The sequence below is a fragment of the Marmota monax genome, unplaced genomic scaffold (genome assembly GCF_021218885.2).
Source record: "Marmota monax isolate L192 unplaced genomic scaffold, Marmota_monax_Labrador192_F-V1.1 WCK01_AAM20220418_F8-fsc00269, whole genome shotgun sequence".
Taxonomy (NCBI): Eukaryota; Metazoa; Chordata; class Mammalia; order Rodentia; family Sciuridae; genus Marmota; species Marmota monax.
The window spans coordinates 233,546-253,544 of NW_026694072.1; the positions used below are offsets into that span (position 1 = coordinate 233,546).

A 19,999-nucleotide genomic window follows, 5' to 3' on the forward strand; every position below is an offset into this window, starting at 1 on the left:
CAATCTTATAAATTTTATTGGTAATACAGTATGATAAGAAGTTCAGCCCCTGTGAATTAACGGTATCTAAAAATTATTAACTATTTCATATTTACCTTAAGTATGATTTTTTTCTTTTGGAGTCACTTACTTTACCTATAAAAATGTACCCCAAGAGTTTAACTTAAATCTTACTAAGGATATAAGAAATGAAACTCTTCTAATTAAATGACATCTCATCTATTACTGCTTATCTCCAAAACTGAGTTCTAAAAATTAAAGTTCTAAAATTAAAATGTGTTGCTGTTAGTTTTAAATGTCTGCAGTGAGAAGTTTATGATTCAAAATTATGAAGAGAACACTGACCATCTGTTTCCAGAGTGCCCTGTCAGGTCTCACGCAGTAGCTCAGAGCCCTGCACTTGGGAGCTGCTTCCTCTGCAGCCCATTACTGTGTGTTGCTGCTGCCTGTAATTATAGAAATTATACTTTTCTTATTGCAAGGCATTTAAACAAAAAGGTATGTACCATAAAAATTAAGTTTCTAGCCAGTATCACATTCACCAAAGATAGGAATCATTATCCAACAACATTTTGTTCTTTGTTCTTGCTTATTCAGGAGTTTGATTTTATCAGGTCACCCAGGAATAAAGACGTTCTAAAAAGGTGTATTCAGTTTTGGTGAAGGTGCAGTGCCAAGAGTTTGCATAAATTCGAAGTCTGAAAATGTGCCTACACTTAATTGAAGGGAAATAATCAGAAATGTTATATGTATGTTATGTATAACATCCAACTTAACAGTCTAAATAATCATCAGTAGAGAGTGATTAGTTACATATTTGAATGGTATACAAACATCTTTGTAGAGACTATGGAATAAAGGAATAAATATTTAAAGGTTTAGTATAATCCCAGTTTTGTAAGGAAAACATTTATATGCATACATATGTGCAAGTGTATATCACATGTTAATCAATACACACACAATTGATCTTCGTCTGCATAGTCCATATTTGCAAATTCATCTTTATTTGTAACCCCCAAATTAACTACTTGAAGCACCTCGAGGTCATTCTCAAACATATGCTGAGTGGCAAAAAACTTCAAACATCTAAAACACACTCCTGGCTGAGGTGGAGCCAGGCAACTCCTTGCCTCCTGTTTCATGACATATTCTTCACATTTTTGTGCTTTTTTTTTTTTTTTTGTGTGTGTGTGTGTGTGTGGTGGTGGTGGTTTTGCTTTTAAAAAATAGCCTGGATGCGGACTGGGGTTATGGCTCAGTGGTAGAGTGCTCACCTAGCATGAGTAAGGCACTGGGTTCAATCCTTAGTACCACATAAAAATAAGATTAAAAAAAAAAAAAAACAATAGCCCGGATGCCTAATATTTTAAATATAGTGCCAGGTGCCTATTATCTCAGCGGCTAGGGAGGCTGAGACAGGAGGATCGTGAGTTCAAAGCCAGCCTCAGCAACTTAACAAGGCCCTAAGCAACTCAGTGAGATCCTGTCTCAAAATAAAAAATAAAAAGGGCTAAGGATGTGGCTCATAGGTTAAGTGCCTCTGGGTTTGATCCTTGGTAACAACAAAAAACAGTAGCCCTTAAGCATAGAGCCAAGGGTGCTATCTAGTGTTCTAAGGACAAGGAGGCTTAGATAGTTGGGGTTGGGATGTAGCTCTGAGGTAGAGCACTTGCCTACCACATGTGAGACCCTGGTTTCCATCCCAGCACTGAAAAACATTAAAAGGAGGAGGCCAAGATGTGCCTTCTAGAGAAAATGATGCTCAGTGAGCATTGTCCTAGAAGGACTTAAGAGTGCTAGTGGTCAGAGGTTCAGTGTTACGACTCAACAGTGTGTATTAAATAAAATAAACACACAAAACAAGACTGTGTGTTGATCAGTTGGTGAAAATGTGACCAGAGGCTCACAAGGTCCTAAGCCTGACTTTCCCGTGGGAACAGTGGTTTGGTGTTGGCTCAGTGTTCACAGCAGCTTTCTAGAACTTAACTACTGAGATTAACAAGAATTGACTGTGTGCATATGTAGAAAACAGACATGAAAGAGAGAAATCAGAACGTAATGATGGCCATGAGTAATTTCTGTCCTCTTTGTTCACTGGTTTCCAATTCTTTATTTTGAGTCTTTTTATCGTTTTGGGTACTGGGGATTGAAGCCAGGGGTGCCTTAACACCGCTACACCCCCAGTCCCTTTTATCAAGCTATCTGTTTATTATTTAGTTATTTATTTACTTTGAGACAGGTTCCTGCTAAGTTGCTTAGGGCCTTGCTAAGGTGCTAAGCTAAGGCTGGCCTTAAGCTTCTGATCTTCCTGTCTCGGCCTCCCAAGTTGCTGGGATTATAGGTATACACCACCACATCTGGCTTCTATATTGAATCTTTATTACTTCTGTAATCACATATATTTATGAGTTTTTAAATATTAATTTAAAAAGTTAAAATAGAACCTGGTTCTCTTAAGAAACTGTAATCCGTTGCCCAGATACCAACCCTCAGGATATCTGGATTAAAACATTAGTAGTCAGAGGTGAGCCTGAGTCGCCTGAGAGAAACAGGAAAGACCTGGGTAGTCTGTGAGATGAGATTTTTTTTATTCAAAATATGTCAAAACCTCTAGATCGTCCCTGCCCCTCCCCATGGAATCAACACTCCTAATAGTGCATACATGGCTGTCTACTGGGTCCACTCTCTCCCTGCCCCTTCCTTGGATTCTGGTGACTAACTGCCAGTGTTTTGAGCACCTAGTTTCTAGGTTCTAGTTTAACAGTTTACTTTCAGTTTTACCTTGTGAACATGTTGCAAGTGGAATCAAATCATATTACATTATTTTACATCTTTATGGTCTGGAGCCACTCCTGGGCATCCGCCTCCTCAACCTGGCAGTTTCTTCCTAAGCTTCCCTAATTTGCCCACCTTGGGCCTCTAAATCAGATGAATGCTTGAGGCCCTCATGCATCTGCCCATGAGGTGGATCGTTTTCTCTGCTGTCCCTCTATTGGTATAAACATAATGTTACCATTCTGCTATTTTCTTTCAGACCTTTAAATGGCTAAGCCAAAAAGTCATCCCAGTAATTTTTTGGAAGGGAAAAAATGTTCTGAGAGGCTGGGGTTGTGGCTCAGTGGTAGAGCGCTTGCTTTGCATGTGTGAGGCACTGGGTTCCATCCTCAGCACCACATATAATTAAATAAAGGTATTGTGTCCATCTACAACTAAAAAACAGTTTTTAAAAAAATGAGCCTGAAGTAAATTATTTGCTTCTCTTAATAGACAATGTGGAGCTCATACTGAAAACAATCAATAACCAGAACAGTATTGAGAGTCAAGACAATGACCAGCCAGACTATGACAGTGTGGCATCTGATGAAGACACAGATTTGGAAACCACAGCAAGCAAGGCAAACCGGCAGAAGGTGAGAGGACATGCCTGACGCAGTAGGGCAGATATGTTTGTTTACCACACCTTCCTCCTGCAGAACTGCCTACCTTGTCAGGCGAGGGCAAGCCCTACCAGAGGTGCTGTAGAGGTAAAGTCAGGTTCACTCTTAGCTCAGGCCAAGCGAAGGTGACACTAGGTCAATGGCTCTAGAACAGGGTCCTTTTTCCCTTAGCCAAGTACCGAGTCACAGCTTCGCTGCTGTCGTGACTTGAGGAAGCTTGTGAGGCGGGCGTTTACTAAGAGCCTTCTCAGGATCATAACTCTCCCAGACAAGTCCTAGTTTCTGTCCCATGAGGATGGTGCTGCCTGGGAGGAGTGATGACTGCAGTAAAATGACAAAGCAACAAGTGTCAGGCCAAACAGGAGCAAAGCCGAGGGAGGGAGAGGAGAGATCCAGTGCTGAGGAGCGCTGAGGAGGCTTTGTTCCTGGCATGCACCTAAGACCCAGGAGGGGTGTGAGCCAGGCCTGGCAGGATGCTGAGCAGAGAGAAAGTGGACCTGGGGTGTCTGCAGGAAAGCTGCTCACAAGAGAGGACCGTCTAAAAGAGCGGGACTCAGAGCTGCAGCAGGAGGAATGTGACACCCAGACTGAAGAGCCAAGGCCTCCCGGGCAGTTCAGAGCCTTGGAAGCTTTAGGCAGGAAGGAGGACAAAGGTCAGAGGGCGGAGAGAGAACCCAGTTAGGATGCTCCTGAAGAAGTCCAAATGGGCTGATGGGAGATGCCTCAGCACCTAGGCTACGAGAGTCCCAGGGGGAGATACTGAGGCACCAGAGTGTGAGCTGGAGGAGAGGACCACAGGATCCTGGGTAGTCCAGTCACTGGTGAATCCCCAGGACTGGCCCTCAGAAATCTTCTGCAGACACTGAGAATGCATGAATGTAGACAGGAAGGGTCTGGAAGTTCAAAGAGGGAAGATGGACTTACAGAACATGTGTCTGGAGTCTTCTGTCTTCCATGACTGAGAATTGTAATACCATTGGCAGATGGAGAGGACACCTCTGCCAGACTGTCCAAAAGCTTCCAGTTCCCTCAGTGAAAGCCAAGGCCATGATGGGACCCTCCAGGACGGGCCCTCTGTTGACCAGCAGGCTCCCACCCCTCCGCCTCCCACACCTGCTTCCTCTAGCTGAGCTCTCTGCCAGCTGGAAGCTCTCCCTCCAGACACCATCTGACTGATTCCTCACCTGCTCAGGCTCTATTCAAAGGCTTACCTCAGCTCCCTGATGTGCAGCCCACCTGCACCCCTACTTCAGCTCCTGCACCCCTGCCATGCTCCATTTTGTCTGTTTCTACAGCACTAATCACCTTCAATCGTACTGTATATTTACTTATTTTTATTTTTTCCCTCTGTCATGTGGCTGGCTGGGATGTAAACACCATGGAAGCAGGAATCTTTGTCTTATTTTCTTTTCTGATACATCCCAAGCACCTAGAAATTGCCTATGTTCAATAAAAAGTGTTGGAATGAATGAATTAATGAAAGAATGGATAAAAAAGAAAATGACAGGGCTGGGTTGTGGCTCAGTGGTAAAGCACTTGCCTAGCATGGGTGAGGCACTGAGTTCGATCCTCAGCACCATAGAAAAATAAAATAAAGGTATTGTGTCCACCTACAACTAAAAGTTAAATGTTTTAAAAAAAAGAAGAAAATGACAGAGTAAGAGAAACGTACACAAGACAGGACCAACCTCCTCAGACAGTCAAAGTAGCCCCACTGTCTGCTCCATTAGAAAATACTGACTTGAAAAATTATTGAGTATCACAGTGACCCTACTTTTGTGTTTCAGTTTTACATTTCTCTCAGAAGCCTTGATTTGATTTAATTTTGCAATTCAGTTGGCATGGCCAGAATTGGACATTCTTTAGCTGTTAGTCTTTAATGTTATCATCATCTCAGATTGTGAACATTTTCCCCAATTTATTTTTAGAGCCTAGATTCAGATTTATCAGATGGACCAGTCACTGTACAGGAATTTATGGAGGTCAAAAACGCTCTAGTGGCTTCTGAGGCCAAGATACAACAGCTAATGAAGGTGAATAACAACTTGAGTGACGAGCTGAGAATTATGCAGAAAAAGGTAACATGTCAATAAATGACAGGATGGTTGACTCTCTAATCCCATAGTATAAGGAAGAATCCCAGACACCATGCTTGATCAGAGGGAAGGAAAACAGTTACTGTAACAGACCTAGAAATCTTGGGGCCAAGCTGTCTTTTTGGAAGCAGGATGTGTTTGCATATTTGAAACGAAATAGCTCTCATTAGGAGTACGTCCAGAGAAAATTCCTCAAGTAGGAGAATCCTAACACCTAGTCTGTGCTTCTTCGGTATCTGGATCCTCTGCATGGGTGTGATTCTTTCTATTGCTGGTCCTATAGAGTACTCACACCATGGAGATGGAGCAGGCCAAAATCCTGGACAGATGTGTATGTTTGTCCACATGTTAGTCCCAGCCCACCCCAGCCTGGCAGTCCTCCCCAAGATCCCTGCCTTATTTGCGGCATTCTCAGAGCCTAGAGGAGAGCCTGCCACAGAGTAGGTTCTCATTAAATAAAAGAACACACTCACTCCATGTACCAGCAAGAACTACTAGAAAGAGATGATCCCATCAGTTCAGAATTTTCTCATTCCTTACCTTTTGAGAGAATCAGAACCACATGAGTACACTAATCTCTAAAGGAGTCTGGCCAATAGTAGCAAAGCATTCACTGAAGAGGGGGCTCGCACATGTAATTCTTTACGAGGAGGCCAAGAGAAGGAAATGGAAAAGTTCCATGTTGCCCAGACTTCATGGGTATTGCTCCCATCATCCAGTTCTCTTAAAAAAAAATGACATTTTAATGCTTCCCTTAAATAGAAACTATTAAAAGCAGACTATAATCTGTCTTTTACTGTCATTAAGGAATAATGTTGCAGATTTATTTTCAAGACTTGGTCACAAGGTACATTTCATTTTGGCTGGGTGCTTTTCAGTGGCTTCCTAAAGGAAGGCCTACGACTCAAACCTCGCTAGGGAAGTAAGCTGCTGTGTACCTTCTCTGGGGTTTGATCTAGGATTCTTTTGGTGTTGAGTTTGGGGACGTGTTTTGATAACTTTGGAAATCAGTGGCTCTGATAACCTACAGTTCAGGGAGCGAAAACACTTGCAGATCAGTTTGCCTTTAAACACAGACACTGTTCTGTACCTCCCAGCAATGTGGGCTGGGGAGCAGCTGTGACTGAGACAGACCAGGAGCCCCTTTGCTGTAACCCGCAAGACTTGCACTTCCTCTTGCCTTTTCTGAAATAAGATTTGTTTAATTGATTATAGTTTGTCCCATTAATCAGACTAAAAATTTTCTTGGAATTACTTTTTCTAAAACATTCCTAACATTGACATTGTAATTCAGTCTTCCAAGCATCACCTTTTTTATTCTATAAAGTTCCTTTTGGTATTTGTTGAAATCACCAGAGATAACTTTGTTATCTCTGAGAACAAATGTCTTGAGCTTTAAGAAATGCAGAGTGGAATTACTTGCTATTACTCATTGATTATCTCTTCAATTCTTAGAAATGCTTTTGATTTCTGAAACTGTTGAATTATCTTCAACTTTTTATTTCCTGCCGTACTCCTTCCAAACAAAAAATGGAGCCTGATTCTTACTAAGATAAACTTCATCAAATTTATCCAAGGACATCTCTCTAAATACAGAGCACTAAATTTTTTTTAATTAAAACCAGAAACGTGCTCATCTCAAAACACATTCCAGCAAAATCTAAGCTGGATGTTTCACAGGCATGAACAGTGTTAGATTATCTGATTTCAAGGCCCAGTCTGTGAAAACTCTTAACAGAGGCTTTCACATAGGCAAACACTCGAAGTCATGTTTGGGACATGAGTCCTTATGCTGATCATTCTTTGGACCTTGACTACTCAGGTCACAGGTTCTTCAATAAGTAGTTCTGACAGGTGCCTCAAGCCTGTCTGTACCCCAGAATGTACCTTGCAAATGTCTCTTGTTGGAAAGAAGATTGCAAATACAAGTTACACCCTCAAAGACTTTGTGGTGTAGAAGCAGTCTGTCACTCCATGGCTTGTACTTCAAGGAGGCTGAGAAGGAATGGCCTTCCTGTGCCAGTTAGCCACACTATCACAGAGGTTTGGCACTACTAATACCAAGGTATGGAATCTGTTTTATTTTAAATCTAGGCGAAATTTTTTCTTTATTGAGTTGACAAAGTAGCATGATTTTTATCTGATCTTTCACATTTAACAGTTGCTTGGAAAGGATGCTAATTAATGAAGAGGAGCAGCCACTATTGGTGTGTTTTTCCCAGATTGGTGCTTTATAAATAGAAATTGAAAGTAACTCCTCCTAGCACTGCATGGGTTGCTATTGGAAGAGTAAGGATCTTCTGATGCAGAGACAGTTGCTTATGGACTTTAACCCTGGCACTGGAAGGGAATTTGGTCAGATTTTACAGTCTCTGTCAAAGAGTAGACAGCTGAACTTGTACTACACCCTGCTTATAAAATGTCGTGGAGGATGAAGGCGCACCAGAGGGGAAGGACCTTGTGCAGGATGGCCACGGTTATTTGTTTAAACTGCCAGATGCTAAAGAGCCCCAGGATTCCTTGCTGATCCCCTAACCATGAAGCAGCCTGCGTGTGAGGAGTGGAGAGAGCATTTGGGGTCTCCAGTGACATGTCTAACTAGAACGGGGTGGTGCCAGGCAGCTTAGCATGTTCAAAGCCAGCCCCACCATGCTCGTGGTTTTTGGGTCACAAAGACAAAGGAGAGAAAGGCCAAATACTCCAGCCCCAGCCGAATGATGACCGATGACCAAGAAGCGAGCGAGTGTGCTACGTGGAGCATTCCTTCCTATGAAGAGGCTAACGGTCCCATAGGTTTCCAGTTTGCTATGTTGACATATCACAAAGAAAACTTAACCATAATCCAGTTCCCTCTGACTTTTTTTAAAAAGTGCTGAATTGTTTGGAATATCAAGAGTATTATTATATAATAAAAACTTGTTGATCATGATTTTTCTCGTCGGCTTCTTGGAAAGCAGTAGCTGATCTGATTTTTCGTAAGCTGTCTTTCTTGCTTTGCAGAGCAACTCTAGTTACCTTTGTGCTGCTTCCATGGTGTCTGCTGTCATTTTGGGCATTGGCAATTGCTCAGGGCTCATTTGAAAGCAAGTTACCTAAGTGATGTTCTAATGGTCTCAAGCTCTTAGCTGAACCAACCTTAAAATAATCCAAAGTACAGCTTGCCTGCAAACATGTCCCAGCCCCGCTATCACAGATTTTAAGTAGTGAGGTGATTAGTTTTTAAAAAGCCCAGATTGCAACTTTTCCACATTCAGAAATTAAACCATTCAATTAGCTGCATGATGAAGTAAGTTGATTGCATTTCACTCATTCTGGAAGAAAAAGTCCTTGTTTGTGGTTGCCTTTTACTTTGAATCCAGCTAGTCCTTTTTGTTCTTATTGTTTAGATCTGGTATCATATTCTTTCACTTGATGTTTGCTTTGTCTGCTTGCTATGGAAAAACACAGTCCCTTTGCTAAACATTTCTTTCAGCTTCAAACACTCCAGAGTGAGAATTCGAACCTCAGGAAACAGGCCACAACCAATGTATATCAGGTGCAAACTGGTTCTGAGTACCCAGACACTTCCAACCACTCTTCCTTAAAGCGACGTCCGTCTGCTCGGGGCAGTAGGCCCATGTCCATGTACGAGACGGGATCAGGTCAGAAACCATATCTCCCAATGGGAGAAGCAAATCACCCTGAGGAGAGCAGAACAAGACTCCAGCCCTTCCCTGCACACGTAAGTAGCACCGCTGGCGCTTCCACTGTTCCCTCTGCATAGCCTGACTGCTCTGTTCCTTCTTCTGAACCCACAGATTTTTGTGCCTCTGCTTGGCCAAGCTGGGCTCTGAGAGTCGGCTTTGTGTTTGCTGTGTGAATGTGTCCACCACGGGTGGGTGCGGTGTTCCCGCAGCACACAGGACCATAGACTGAAAGTTTTCTGGTCCAGCTGGGGATTTGGGCTCTTGCTCAGCTCCTACTCCCCTTTCCTCCTCATTTCCATGATACATTTCCCAGTCAGTTCCTGTTGGAACCTTTTGTGTAAAGCTTCCTTCCTTCCTTCCCCACTTGCAAAAACAAAAGCAAATGGTAAAGGTTGCTAGCAGAGGTGTCATCTTTGCGGTAGACAAGGTCGAGCCTCTTTATCTCTGGAGCCTGAGGAGTAAAGATGCCTTTTTGGCTGCTCCCTCATGAGCAGGTGGCACCTGTGGCCAGTACACCAGCCAAGTGCAGAAGACCCCAGGCTCTGCAGCCTGTCCATTGGCTCACAGGCTCCCTACGCCTTCGTTGTGAGGCTCTGCATCCTGCTCCTCCCCTTCCCACCAGAAGTGTAGCCTTGTCCTCTCCTCAAACTTAATTATTATAAGAACTCTTCATCCACTTTAAAACTATTGAATTCCAAAGACTATATTCTATATCAGAGGTCTGACAATCTCATTTTGCAATGAGATAAGTATTGTGTTTTGAGGTTTACAAAAGTTATTTGTCTTTTGGATAAATTTATTAAAAAAAAAAAATCCAGGTTTGGGGTCTGGGGATGTGGCTCAGTGGTAGAGTGTTTGCCTGGCATGCGTGAGGACCTCAGTTTGATTCCCCAGAACTGCCAAAAAAAAAAAAAAAAAACTGTTACAGAAGTTTTGAACTTTACACATTGCTTTCTTTGGAGACTAATATTTATCATTTTGAACATCCAGTTATAATTTCTTCAGTCAAAACATATAGGAGTTCCAAAAATCAAGAGTAAATGCAAAGTAAAGGATACAGTCGAGTAAATTAACTCTAGTTTAATTGTGTTAAATTACACAGTGGTAAAATTGCAATGTTGTTATATATAATTGAGTCCATTATTTCAGCTTGAAGTTGTTTGAGTTTAAAACTCTAAGGCAATTGATTTTATACATTTAGTGTAAAGGAATGCTGTTGAACTTATTTCTATATAACTGGAAAAAAAATGAGGAAAAGCAACCTTTGTTAGCTTTCACAGTGTACTTTCCTATTTTAGAAAAGTTAAGAAGGTAAGGAAGTCATATTATTGCAGAAGCTCTGTGATTGCAGTGTCAAGGTTAGAGTAATGGCATGGACCACCTACAGTCATGTATGTAGTCTCTCATTTCATTCATATTAGTCCTGATTGAAAGACACGTTCGGTTTTGACAATCCATTAGAAATAATTGTTGGCAAATGTGACACAAATGCGAGGTCTTCTTTTCCCATACAGAAAAAAGTAGTCCTTTAAATTCAGAGTAATTTCTAGGAGGTGTTCCACCAGGGGATTCCACACCTCTGGGACGTGGCCTTGGGCTGTCACCTAGAGTTCAGGACTCACCTCACATAGGATGTTGTCTTCTAGGACTCTTTTCCTGAAGCCAGGGAAGGCGGTTGGGTTTGTTTGTTTTGTGTTTTCCCGAGTGTGTTTCTCTTTCCCCTTCCAGATCGGGAGGAGTGCGCTTGTGACCTCCTCTTCATCTCTGCCTTCCTTCCCCTCCACACTTTCCTGGTCAAGGGACGAAAGCACCCGAAGGGTTAAGTACACTCTGAATGGTCTGCTCTGGAGGAGGGACAGTGCTCCTGGGCGCTTTGTGCTTGGGCGCTGGCCCTCCTGTCCCTGTCCCCTGCTAACTACCCTCTGTCCTGCATGAGGCAGTGCTGGCTTCCCTCCTGGTTTCCCACAGTGCAGCGGGCACGCGCACTCATGCACACGTACATGCACGCATACCATGGAGAGGCGGCCTCCCTCTTGTCTAACTTCACATTGCTCACTTTCACATCATGTTTAACAGTTCGCAAATCACCCTACAGCATTTATTCTGAGCATACTGTCTTTTTAAATAATCATAGAATTAGCTGGCTGCTGGTTAAATATTATAATAGGGCACATCTGTCCAATTTATTCAGAGCTGTTGTCAACAGATTAAAACTGTTCCATTTGGACCAGCATGAAAACTTTAAACTGCTGGCATATTTTATTTCAGCACTATACTTTACAAACCAAGGTTTACAGACCCTGCATCCTAAACCAGAATTGTAACACTTAGCATCCAGGGAGGGTACAGGTAGCTGTTAGCAGATAGCTGTTCACCTGTGCTAGTTGGTCGGACCCAGGCCGATGGTGTGTAGTTTACATTCCCAAGAGCAGAACATGATCCAGGTAAGCGCCTCTTAGTACAGCCAGGCAGCAGGTATTCAACATCTCTTTTTACCCATCCTTTTGGTAAATCAGTTATAAGTAGCATAGTCCCTGTTCCCAAAGGCTCTGTTAGTTTAAAAAAAAAAAAATCTTTTTTCATGTACTAAGAGAACATGACTGCAGCAGGTACTCACCTGGGGAAGCCCTGAACAGAGCCCAAGTTTGAAGACCTGCATTCAGATTCTGGCTCAGTCTTTTTTTCAGTAAAGGATACTGTAGAAAAGGTGAAATGATTGAAGGTGTCAGTGAGCCTGGGAATTTGTGGAATTTACACTGAGCCTTTGTCCATTCCCTTATACTCAGGAATGATGGAGAAGCTTCTGTCCACTGTCAGTGGCATGCAACTAGCTAAGGCCCTTTTGAAATTCCTTATTGTACTTTTGAAGTTATGTATTAAAAATAATTCTTGAGGGGCTGGGGTTGTGGCTCAGTGATAGAGCACTTGCCTGGCATGTGTGAGGCCCTGGTTTCGATCCTCAGCACTGCATATAAATAAACAGATAAAATAAAAGATCCATTTACAACTTAAAAAAAAAAGAATTCTTGATTCATCATACTCAAAGTCTTCTGAGCAGTCCTGAAATTGATTTGTAATGTTGTTATTCCTGTAAAAAACTAAAAGACAGCAAAACAGTAATGAAATATCTCATTTGAAATTTTTTAAGAGTCAAGTAAACCTCTTTCATCCACTGTGAAATTTTGTGGGTTTAGAAAATGTTTGTGGGTTTTTTTTTTTTTTTTTTTTTTTTTTTGGTAGCTTCAGAAATCATTGCAAACACTGCTTGGTGAGAGACAGTTTTATACAAAATTAACAGTGAGGTCATTTAAACTGACCACCTAGTTGTTCATGACAGCTTCATCCTAGGTTTAGATATTCATGACATGTCTTTATTCAGAGAGAACTGTAAATCTCTTAAATAAACTGAACCAGCACCAGCTATAAGATAACTTTTCTATTAACAGCTTTGAGAGAGCAACACTTAACCAATGGCTCTTGGCTCTGCATGTTCACAATAATTCTCATAAAATTAAATGGCTACATTGAAACCTGTTTGCTTTTGTTGACAACGATGAAGGACATAATGCGTAAGTAACTGATTTCCCCGTGCATGGTGGTTTCTGTACTTGAGGAACATTTCCTGAGGACATTTAGTGGGTATGTGAGTCATTACTCCTCTAAAATGTTTAAACGAAACTTGGTACTGTTGATCATTGTGGATAAAGTATTTGATCTGTAACTATCAAATTTACATCAAGGAAGTCAAAAAGATCCATTATAAAAAGTGTGATTTTTCTGGATTTAATTTTATTTTATTCTTTCCACTAGAGCAGCTCTGGATGAACAACTTCTCCTCCTCCTCCTCCTCCTCCTCCCCCTCCTCCTCCCCCTCCTCCTCCTCTTCCTCCCCCCCTCCTCCTCCCCCTCCTCCTCCTCCTCCCCCCCTCCTCCTCCTCCTCCCCCTCCTCCTCCTCCTCCTCATCCTTCTCATCTTCCTCCTTCTCCTCCTCATCCTCCTCCTCCTCATCCTCCTCCTCATCCTCCTCCTCCTCCCCCTCCTCCTCATCTTCCTCCTCCTCATCATCCTCCTCTTCCTCATCCTCCTCCTCCTCTTCTACTGGGGTTTGAACCCAGGGCCTCATACATGCTAGGCAAAAACTCTACCATTGAGCTACATCTGCAGCCTTTTTTTTATTTTATTTTGAGACAGGGTCTTACTAAGTTGCCAGGCTGGCCTTGCACTTGTGATCCTACTATCTAGGCCTCCTGAATAGCTGGGATTATGAGCGTGCACTACTGTGCCTGGCTTAACTTACTCTCCAGTAGCTATGCTTTGGATGAAGGTACAAGTCTGCATGTGTTCAAGCATACAGTCACATTTTATTGCAGCATCAATAAAATTTCTCAGTCATATGTTTTGATTAACTTGAATGAAACTCAGGGTATATAGCTGGAAGTAGCCTCGTACTTGTATTTTGTAAGGTAATCAGTTTAAGATTTGAATAGCTTACATCAATTTCTGTTAGATAAAGAAATCCTCAAACGTTATGGAGAAAAGCATTCCAAGGAAAATTAGCTTTCACTAAACATCCTGGAACTAACACAGACCCCTTCTAAGGTGTGTGATCCAGTCCCCTTCACATTTTGTCACCCTGGAGTGCACTGTATTTAGTGATGCTGCCATTTTTTCTTAGAACATTTCCAAGATTCCTCCTTTAAATCTGCATTCCGTTTTTTCATCTCTACAACTACACCAAATCTCTATATTTTAAGGGGCAGATACTTTTGGAAACAAAATTGGTTTAAAACCAAATGTCAAACTGGATTATCCATTTTGATTCACAAACAACATGTGGGTGTAAACTAATAATGCCAGTTTTCTCAGGTGGCTCATAAAAACCATCTTTGAAGGCAACTCTTGGAGAGCAGCAACAGCTATCTGAGCGCAGGCATGGAAGGTTGGAAATTCCTGTAGCAGGATATGGGGGCCTGGGCTCTTGGTCCTGTTTCTCAGGAGCCTCCGTGTCCTTGGGTAGGTCAGCCGTCTTTTTTGGCCCTTTATTTTCTCTTCTGGTGTTAAACCATCAGATCATCTGCCCGCAACTTCCAGCACTGAAAGTCTGTGGTCATATAAATGCTGGCATGTTTGCTTATTGACTGCATCCATTATATTATGAATTTCATATTCCTTTGAGAACTAAATGAGACAGTCTTGCGCATCTGTGTCAGCTTAGTTTGTGGAACTGTTTGTGGAGAAAGAAAACATTTCTGAATCCACTGTTCATTTTTACTAAATTTCAGTAAAGAGTTGGCTCCTGTCCCAAATGAGGTGTAGGTATGAAGGCCACATAGACTCACAGGTAATTGATTCCCTAGGTAGACTCCAAAGTGTCCTGTGTTCTGCACTAATGGGGGTCTCCTGTTCTTTCCTGTAGGCTTCCAGGCTGGAGAAGCAGAACAGCACACCTGAGAGTGACTATGACAACACTCCCAATGACACGGAGCCAGATGACACAGGGTACATCTGAGGGAAGAGTGTGCTGGGGGTGGGCTCTCAAGGACCAGCAACTGGCAGGCCTTGGCCGTCTGCATCCCTTGTGCCTATTTTCAAACCTGTAGGTCTTACGATACTCAGGCACAGACTCACAGTTTACAGGTTTTAATTCACATTATTGCCACAGGGGCTTTTTGTCCTTTTACCAGCTGGTTAGACATGTCTGGGTATCTGCTCTGTGCTTAAAATCAATGCTTTACTTTAATGTTAAGTTGACAGTACCTAAGGAGTTGGCTCTGCAGGGATTCTAATGCCACACCCCCCAGGTATTCCCTCCCTCTCCCTCTGCACCCATCTGCCTGGGTCCTGGCTTCTGGTTTGAAGGCAGAAGGAAGTAGCCTCTAGGTGAGCTGACAGGATGAAGTGGAGCCTCCCCTGTTTCTGCAAACAGATGAAGGAAACCACAAAATCTGCCTGCCTGTGTGTTCAGCTGGTGCACAAGAGGCAGCTCCTGGAAACTGAAGCAGCTAATATGCGCCTATCCTGTTTAGCCACATCCTCACTGTTCACAGGTCAAGCCGAAAGGGAAGGCAAAGGAGTATGGTGTGGCCAGGTGAGTGCTCAATGCCAGATCCACCAGAGCCCCACACGGCCCCAAGCCCCACGCTCCCCAGCACCGAGGATGTTATCCGCAAGACTGAACAGATCACCAAAAACATACAGGAGCTCCTGCGAGCGGCCCAGGAAAATAAACATGACAGGTGAGTGGGCTAGAGTCCTGCGCTGGGAGGATGTGTGTTCATGCTCCAAAAGGGACAAGAGGGACACAGGGAGCCCTGAAAGGGAATTGCTTCTACCTTGTGACTTTAAGGTAGTTGAAAACTCAACAAAAAAGTGTAGGTTTGGTTTGGGGGTTTTGGTTTTTGTTTGCTTGTTTGTTTTTCAACATGTTATCAAACTCTGAAAATAAATGCCTCCAGAAATAAAGCTGCTGTCAGTGTACTGGGGCAGCAGTCCTGATTATTGATGGAGAGGGGAAGAAGCTGCCTCCAGACCTTCCATTGATTCTTCTGGCCTCTGCTGCTCCAAAGTCGCCCTCCACTAGGGGCAAGGTTACCCAGGCCGGCAGTGTCCCGAGAGGGACCTGATTTCTTACCTCTTACCTGGCTCCCCTGTGTGTGCGTATGTACGCTTGTAAGATTACTGGCTCCTACTGAGTAGCTGATCCTTTTGTTCTCTGAGAATTCTGGTGGTTGTGAACTGTTTTGCTTAATGTCCTAGTTTCCCTCCGCAGGCGGGATTAGACAGACACACTCATAAAACATTGTTTAGCAGCTTCCCACCAGGTTTGAGAAAATAGCAGAAATTCTTCAATCCCAAGAACAGTCTCATGCATTAGGTCAGCAGAGCTGAGGATGCAGAGAAGTCCTCCTGACCCCTTCGAGGAACAGCACCGCTCCTTCCTCTTCTTCCTCTTCTTCACCACAGCCTACCTGTGACCCTCCCCTGTGCCCCTGACACTGCTGGGCCACCTCCCTTTTCTCTGCCTTTTTTCTTTTTTATGCAGCTCACACTTCTCCCAGTAGCACTATTTCCCACTGGAGAAGAAAAGAACAGTACGTTTTTTGAAAGATAAGAGCTTTCCTTCCTGGGTGGGCTGCTGCAAGCTCCTTGAGAAAAAGAGGAACCTGTCTTTCCTCAGCTGCCTTTTGCAGAAGCCACCGAGCTGTCTGGCTTCCTGCTTTCCCAGGTGCTTGCACTTCACGTGTTACAAGCACACAGTCCCTTTGCCTGGGGCTACAGTCTTGGCAGTGAGTAACTCTGTCTTGTAGAGTGAAGTGACCTGCAGCTTCCCACGACACAGTCTTGACAGTGTTTCAAGTAATCTTGACACAAAAACGACTCCTTCCTCAGTTCCCCAACCCCATTTATCAGTGTTCTTCACTTTTTGTTTCCTCCAGTTCAGAAGTGCTGTGCTGGTATTTCTAACTAAAAATGTGCTTACATCGTATTGCTTTCTTTAGTAGTTGTCAAAAATATAAATATCTGCCCTGAGGCCATTTCTGGCTTCAGAGATTTCAATATGGTGCTTGGTTCTCTTTGTTAAGATGTACAAATCCGGGGCTGGGGATGTGGCTCAAGCAATAGCGTGCTCGCCTGGCATGCGTGCGGCCCGGGTTCAATCCTCAGCACCACATACAGACAAAGATGTTGTGTCCGCCAAATACTAAAAAATAAATATTAAAATTCTCTCTCTTTAAAAAAAAAAAAAGATGTACAAATCCATTCAACATATTTCAGGATGTGATCTCTTTTTATTTTAAGACCATGAGAGAATGATGCAGAGATTTTAATCATTAACTTATGCTTTGGGTTTAAACTGGAATTGGTCTAAAAAATTCATGCTTTATAAACCGTTGTGTGTTCTGTTAAAGTCTCTGGCTACTCCTGTATCCAAGACGCTTCCATTTGCAGCCTGGCGCTGTACTAATGAAACCTAAGCCTTTTTTGGTGGTTTCTCCTTTTGCCAACCTGTTGCTCACCTCATCTCAGGTAGACCTTGCAGCCACTTTGAGGCTCTCTCCTGGTTCCCTGGGCCCAGCAAGCTCCCCTCAGCCCCTGACCTCCTGCTGCCTAGTGCTGTCTCCTGGGCCTGCAAGTCCCACTTCCTCGTTAGCTCTTCTCTCTTTGACACGCACATGTTCGTGCACACGGGGATTCAAACAGATCATGTACAGAAGCTTTTATCTATTTTTTTTGAAAGATACCAATCTGATACTGTGAACATAAACTCCCTCAGACACAGGAAGACGACCTCCTCACTCATATGTGCCTGCCTGTTGTGCGTGTGGCTTGTCAAGGATGTCCCAGGGGTGAATTGTGTTTCTCAAAATGAAACCCTAACCAGCAAAGCATAAAACTCTAGGTGTGGTTCTCAGCTGCAGGGATATTATTGGGAACATTCTTGAGTGATAGAAATGATTGCTGTGGATGTGGCTCTTCCAGTAGGACCAGGGAGGCTGTTGTCCCTTCACATTTGCAAGTTAACTCCTTATTCATTGGCATTTTTGTTTGTTGGTATATCATATATGATTCTAATTGTTCTCAAAAATAGAAGGCTAGGCATGGTGGTGCACGCCTGTAATCCCAGCAAAGCAGGAGACTGAGGCAGGAGGATTGCAAGTTAAGCCAGCTTCAGAACTTAGTGAGGGCTTAAGAAACTTAGTGAAACCCTGTCTCAAAATTAAAAATAAAAAAAGGGCTGGAGATGTGGCTCAGTGGTAAAGAACCCCAGGGTTCAATCCCCAGTACCAGGAAGAAAAGAAAAATTAAAGTCAGGATTTTCAATTTGAAGGCATGTTTAGATATATAAACCATTTTCTTGATGTAATTAAAATAATCTTTCTTTTTTGGGGGGTAGGGATACCCGGTATTGAACCCAGGGGCATTTAACCACTGAGCCACATCCCCAGCCCTTTTTTATATTTTATTTAGAGACAGGATCTTGCTGAGTCGCTAAGTGCCTCACTAAGTTGCTGAGGCCGGCTTTGAACTCATGATCCTCCTGCCTCAGCCTCCAGAGCTGCTGGGATTACAGGCGTGCACCACCATGCCTGGTGTAGGCAGTCTTAATTAAAATAGTTTTGATACTAAATGTCTTACAAAGGAGAAACAGAGATTGCTTATATCATCTTTATTCAAAAGCCAGCTCCCTGGGTTCTTCTGTCAGCCAGCCACACCCATCTGTGGCAGTGTCTCTTAACATACTAAGCATTGCTCCAAAAGTGCTTCTCTCATACCCAGCATCGCTCCTGCGCTGTGGATCAGTCCTCAAAGACACAAGCCCAGGCTCGGTGGCAGTGTCGTATCTAACAACCATCACTCAGCCTCATCAATTTTGTTTTGCTTCTTTTTTCTTCCATGCTGGGATTAAACCTAGGACCTTGTTCGTGCTCAGCACATGCTCGCCTGCTGAGCCACCACGGCTGTATTTGTCCTTGTGCATACTGCAGTGGTACACTCCTCAGGATGCAAACTTAACATTTTTTTTAAGATACGAAACTGGCCTCATCTGTTGCTTGCCAGAGTACTAAAAAAAAAAGAATCCTAGGTAAAAACAGTCTTAACTCTTTCCTTTCTCATCCCAAGAAGTCAGATTACTGTTCACAGCTGGAAAGAGTCTTGCCATAAGGATGATGTGGATCTGTGGCCAGCGGGTTTGAGCTCAGTCCTCCTCTGACCTCTGTGGGATCTGGACCTGTCTTCCTCTCTGGGGTGCAGCTTTCTCATTCGAAAAGTGGGTGTGGTAAAATTCCATTCTCTAAGGCGACAGGGAATGTCAAGTGAGTCTCTAGCCCTGGAAGGCCAGGCAGCCAGACAGCACGGAAGAAAGGGTGAGGGTGGCAGATGGGGTGTGTGCTGTTTTCTTAGAGCTCATCAAAATACGAGAAAGTGCTGACGTGTAATAGCATTTTATCAGAGACAAGCACATGGTGACTTCGTGACAAAGTAGATGAGTGTCTGAATGGTATATGAGGCAGACCTCAGTGTTTTCTCTTTATCCAAAGTGAAAGATACGCGTCCCTAACAATTCAGATGGATTTGAGTGAAAGGGATTTAGAAGGGCCCACTGATGAAATGGCCTTGGATACTGAAGTAGGAGCTCCGATTATAACTTTAAGGAATTTGTCTCAGTCCTTTATTTTTTACCTTTGTAGATTTGGGCATGGAAATCCTTGTTTCTCTTTCTAGAAATAAGGGAGAGGAAACATTCAAGGAGTAAAGGATGAACTTGAGGTATAAATGGCTTTTATCCTGTTTTCTGGCTTCTCCTGGCCAGTAGTATATGTTGCCACATTTCACAATTAGAGTCTATTTTTACAGATTGACTGAACTTTCACCAGAGGACGGAGACCCTGCTTTATAACCTTGTGCCTTCTGTTGGTGTAGGATGCTCGGCGGCGTTGTCAAAGAAATATACATGGAACCTCTCTGGTCCCTGAGAATTGTCTGCCTCCAGATCATTTTGACAGTCTTTGAATAACCTCTTCACTGTTTTGCAGTTATATTCCCTGCTCAGAGAGGATACATGTAGCTGTTACAGAAATGGCAGCATTATTCCCCAAAGTAAGTCACTTTCTACTCACTTGCTTTAGATGTTTTTTTGTTTTTGGTTTTGGTTTTTTTGGTACCAGGGATTGAACTCAGGGGCACTCAAACACTGAGCCACATCCACAGCCCCTATTTTGTATTTCATTTAGAGACAGGGTCTCACTGAGTTGCTTAGGGCCTGGCTAAATT

The 19,999-nt window shown here is 43.2% G+C and overlaps 1 protein-coding gene across 11 annotated transcripts in view; it reads left to right on the forward strand.

Moving 5' to 3' along the window:
* Positions 1-19,999, forward strand: part of Git2 (GIT ArfGAP 2) — a 50,803-nt gene that overhangs the window by 26,774 nt on the left and 4,030 nt on the right. For 2 of the 11 annotated variants that reach the window (XM_046464271.1, XM_046464272.1), the window contains exons 13-19: positions 3,271-3,413; positions 5,369-5,518; positions 9,009-9,257; positions 10,951-11,040; positions 14,640-14,722; positions 15,271-15,459; positions 19,762-19,825. In XM_046464271.1, the coding sequence (XP_046320227.1) occupies positions 3,271-3,413; positions 5,369-5,518; positions 9,009-9,257; positions 10,951-11,040; positions 14,640-14,722; positions 15,271-15,459; positions 19,762-19,825 (968 nt within the window). Of the gene's footprint in view, positions 1-3,270; positions 3,414-5,368; positions 7,602-7,697; positions 8,466-9,008; positions 9,258-10,950; positions 11,041-14,639; positions 14,723-15,270; positions 15,460-19,761; positions 19,826-19,999 lie in introns of those variants that run through there. The other 9 variants (XM_046464276.2, XM_046464277.2, XM_046464273.2 and 6 more) reach the window with 8 other exon arrangements.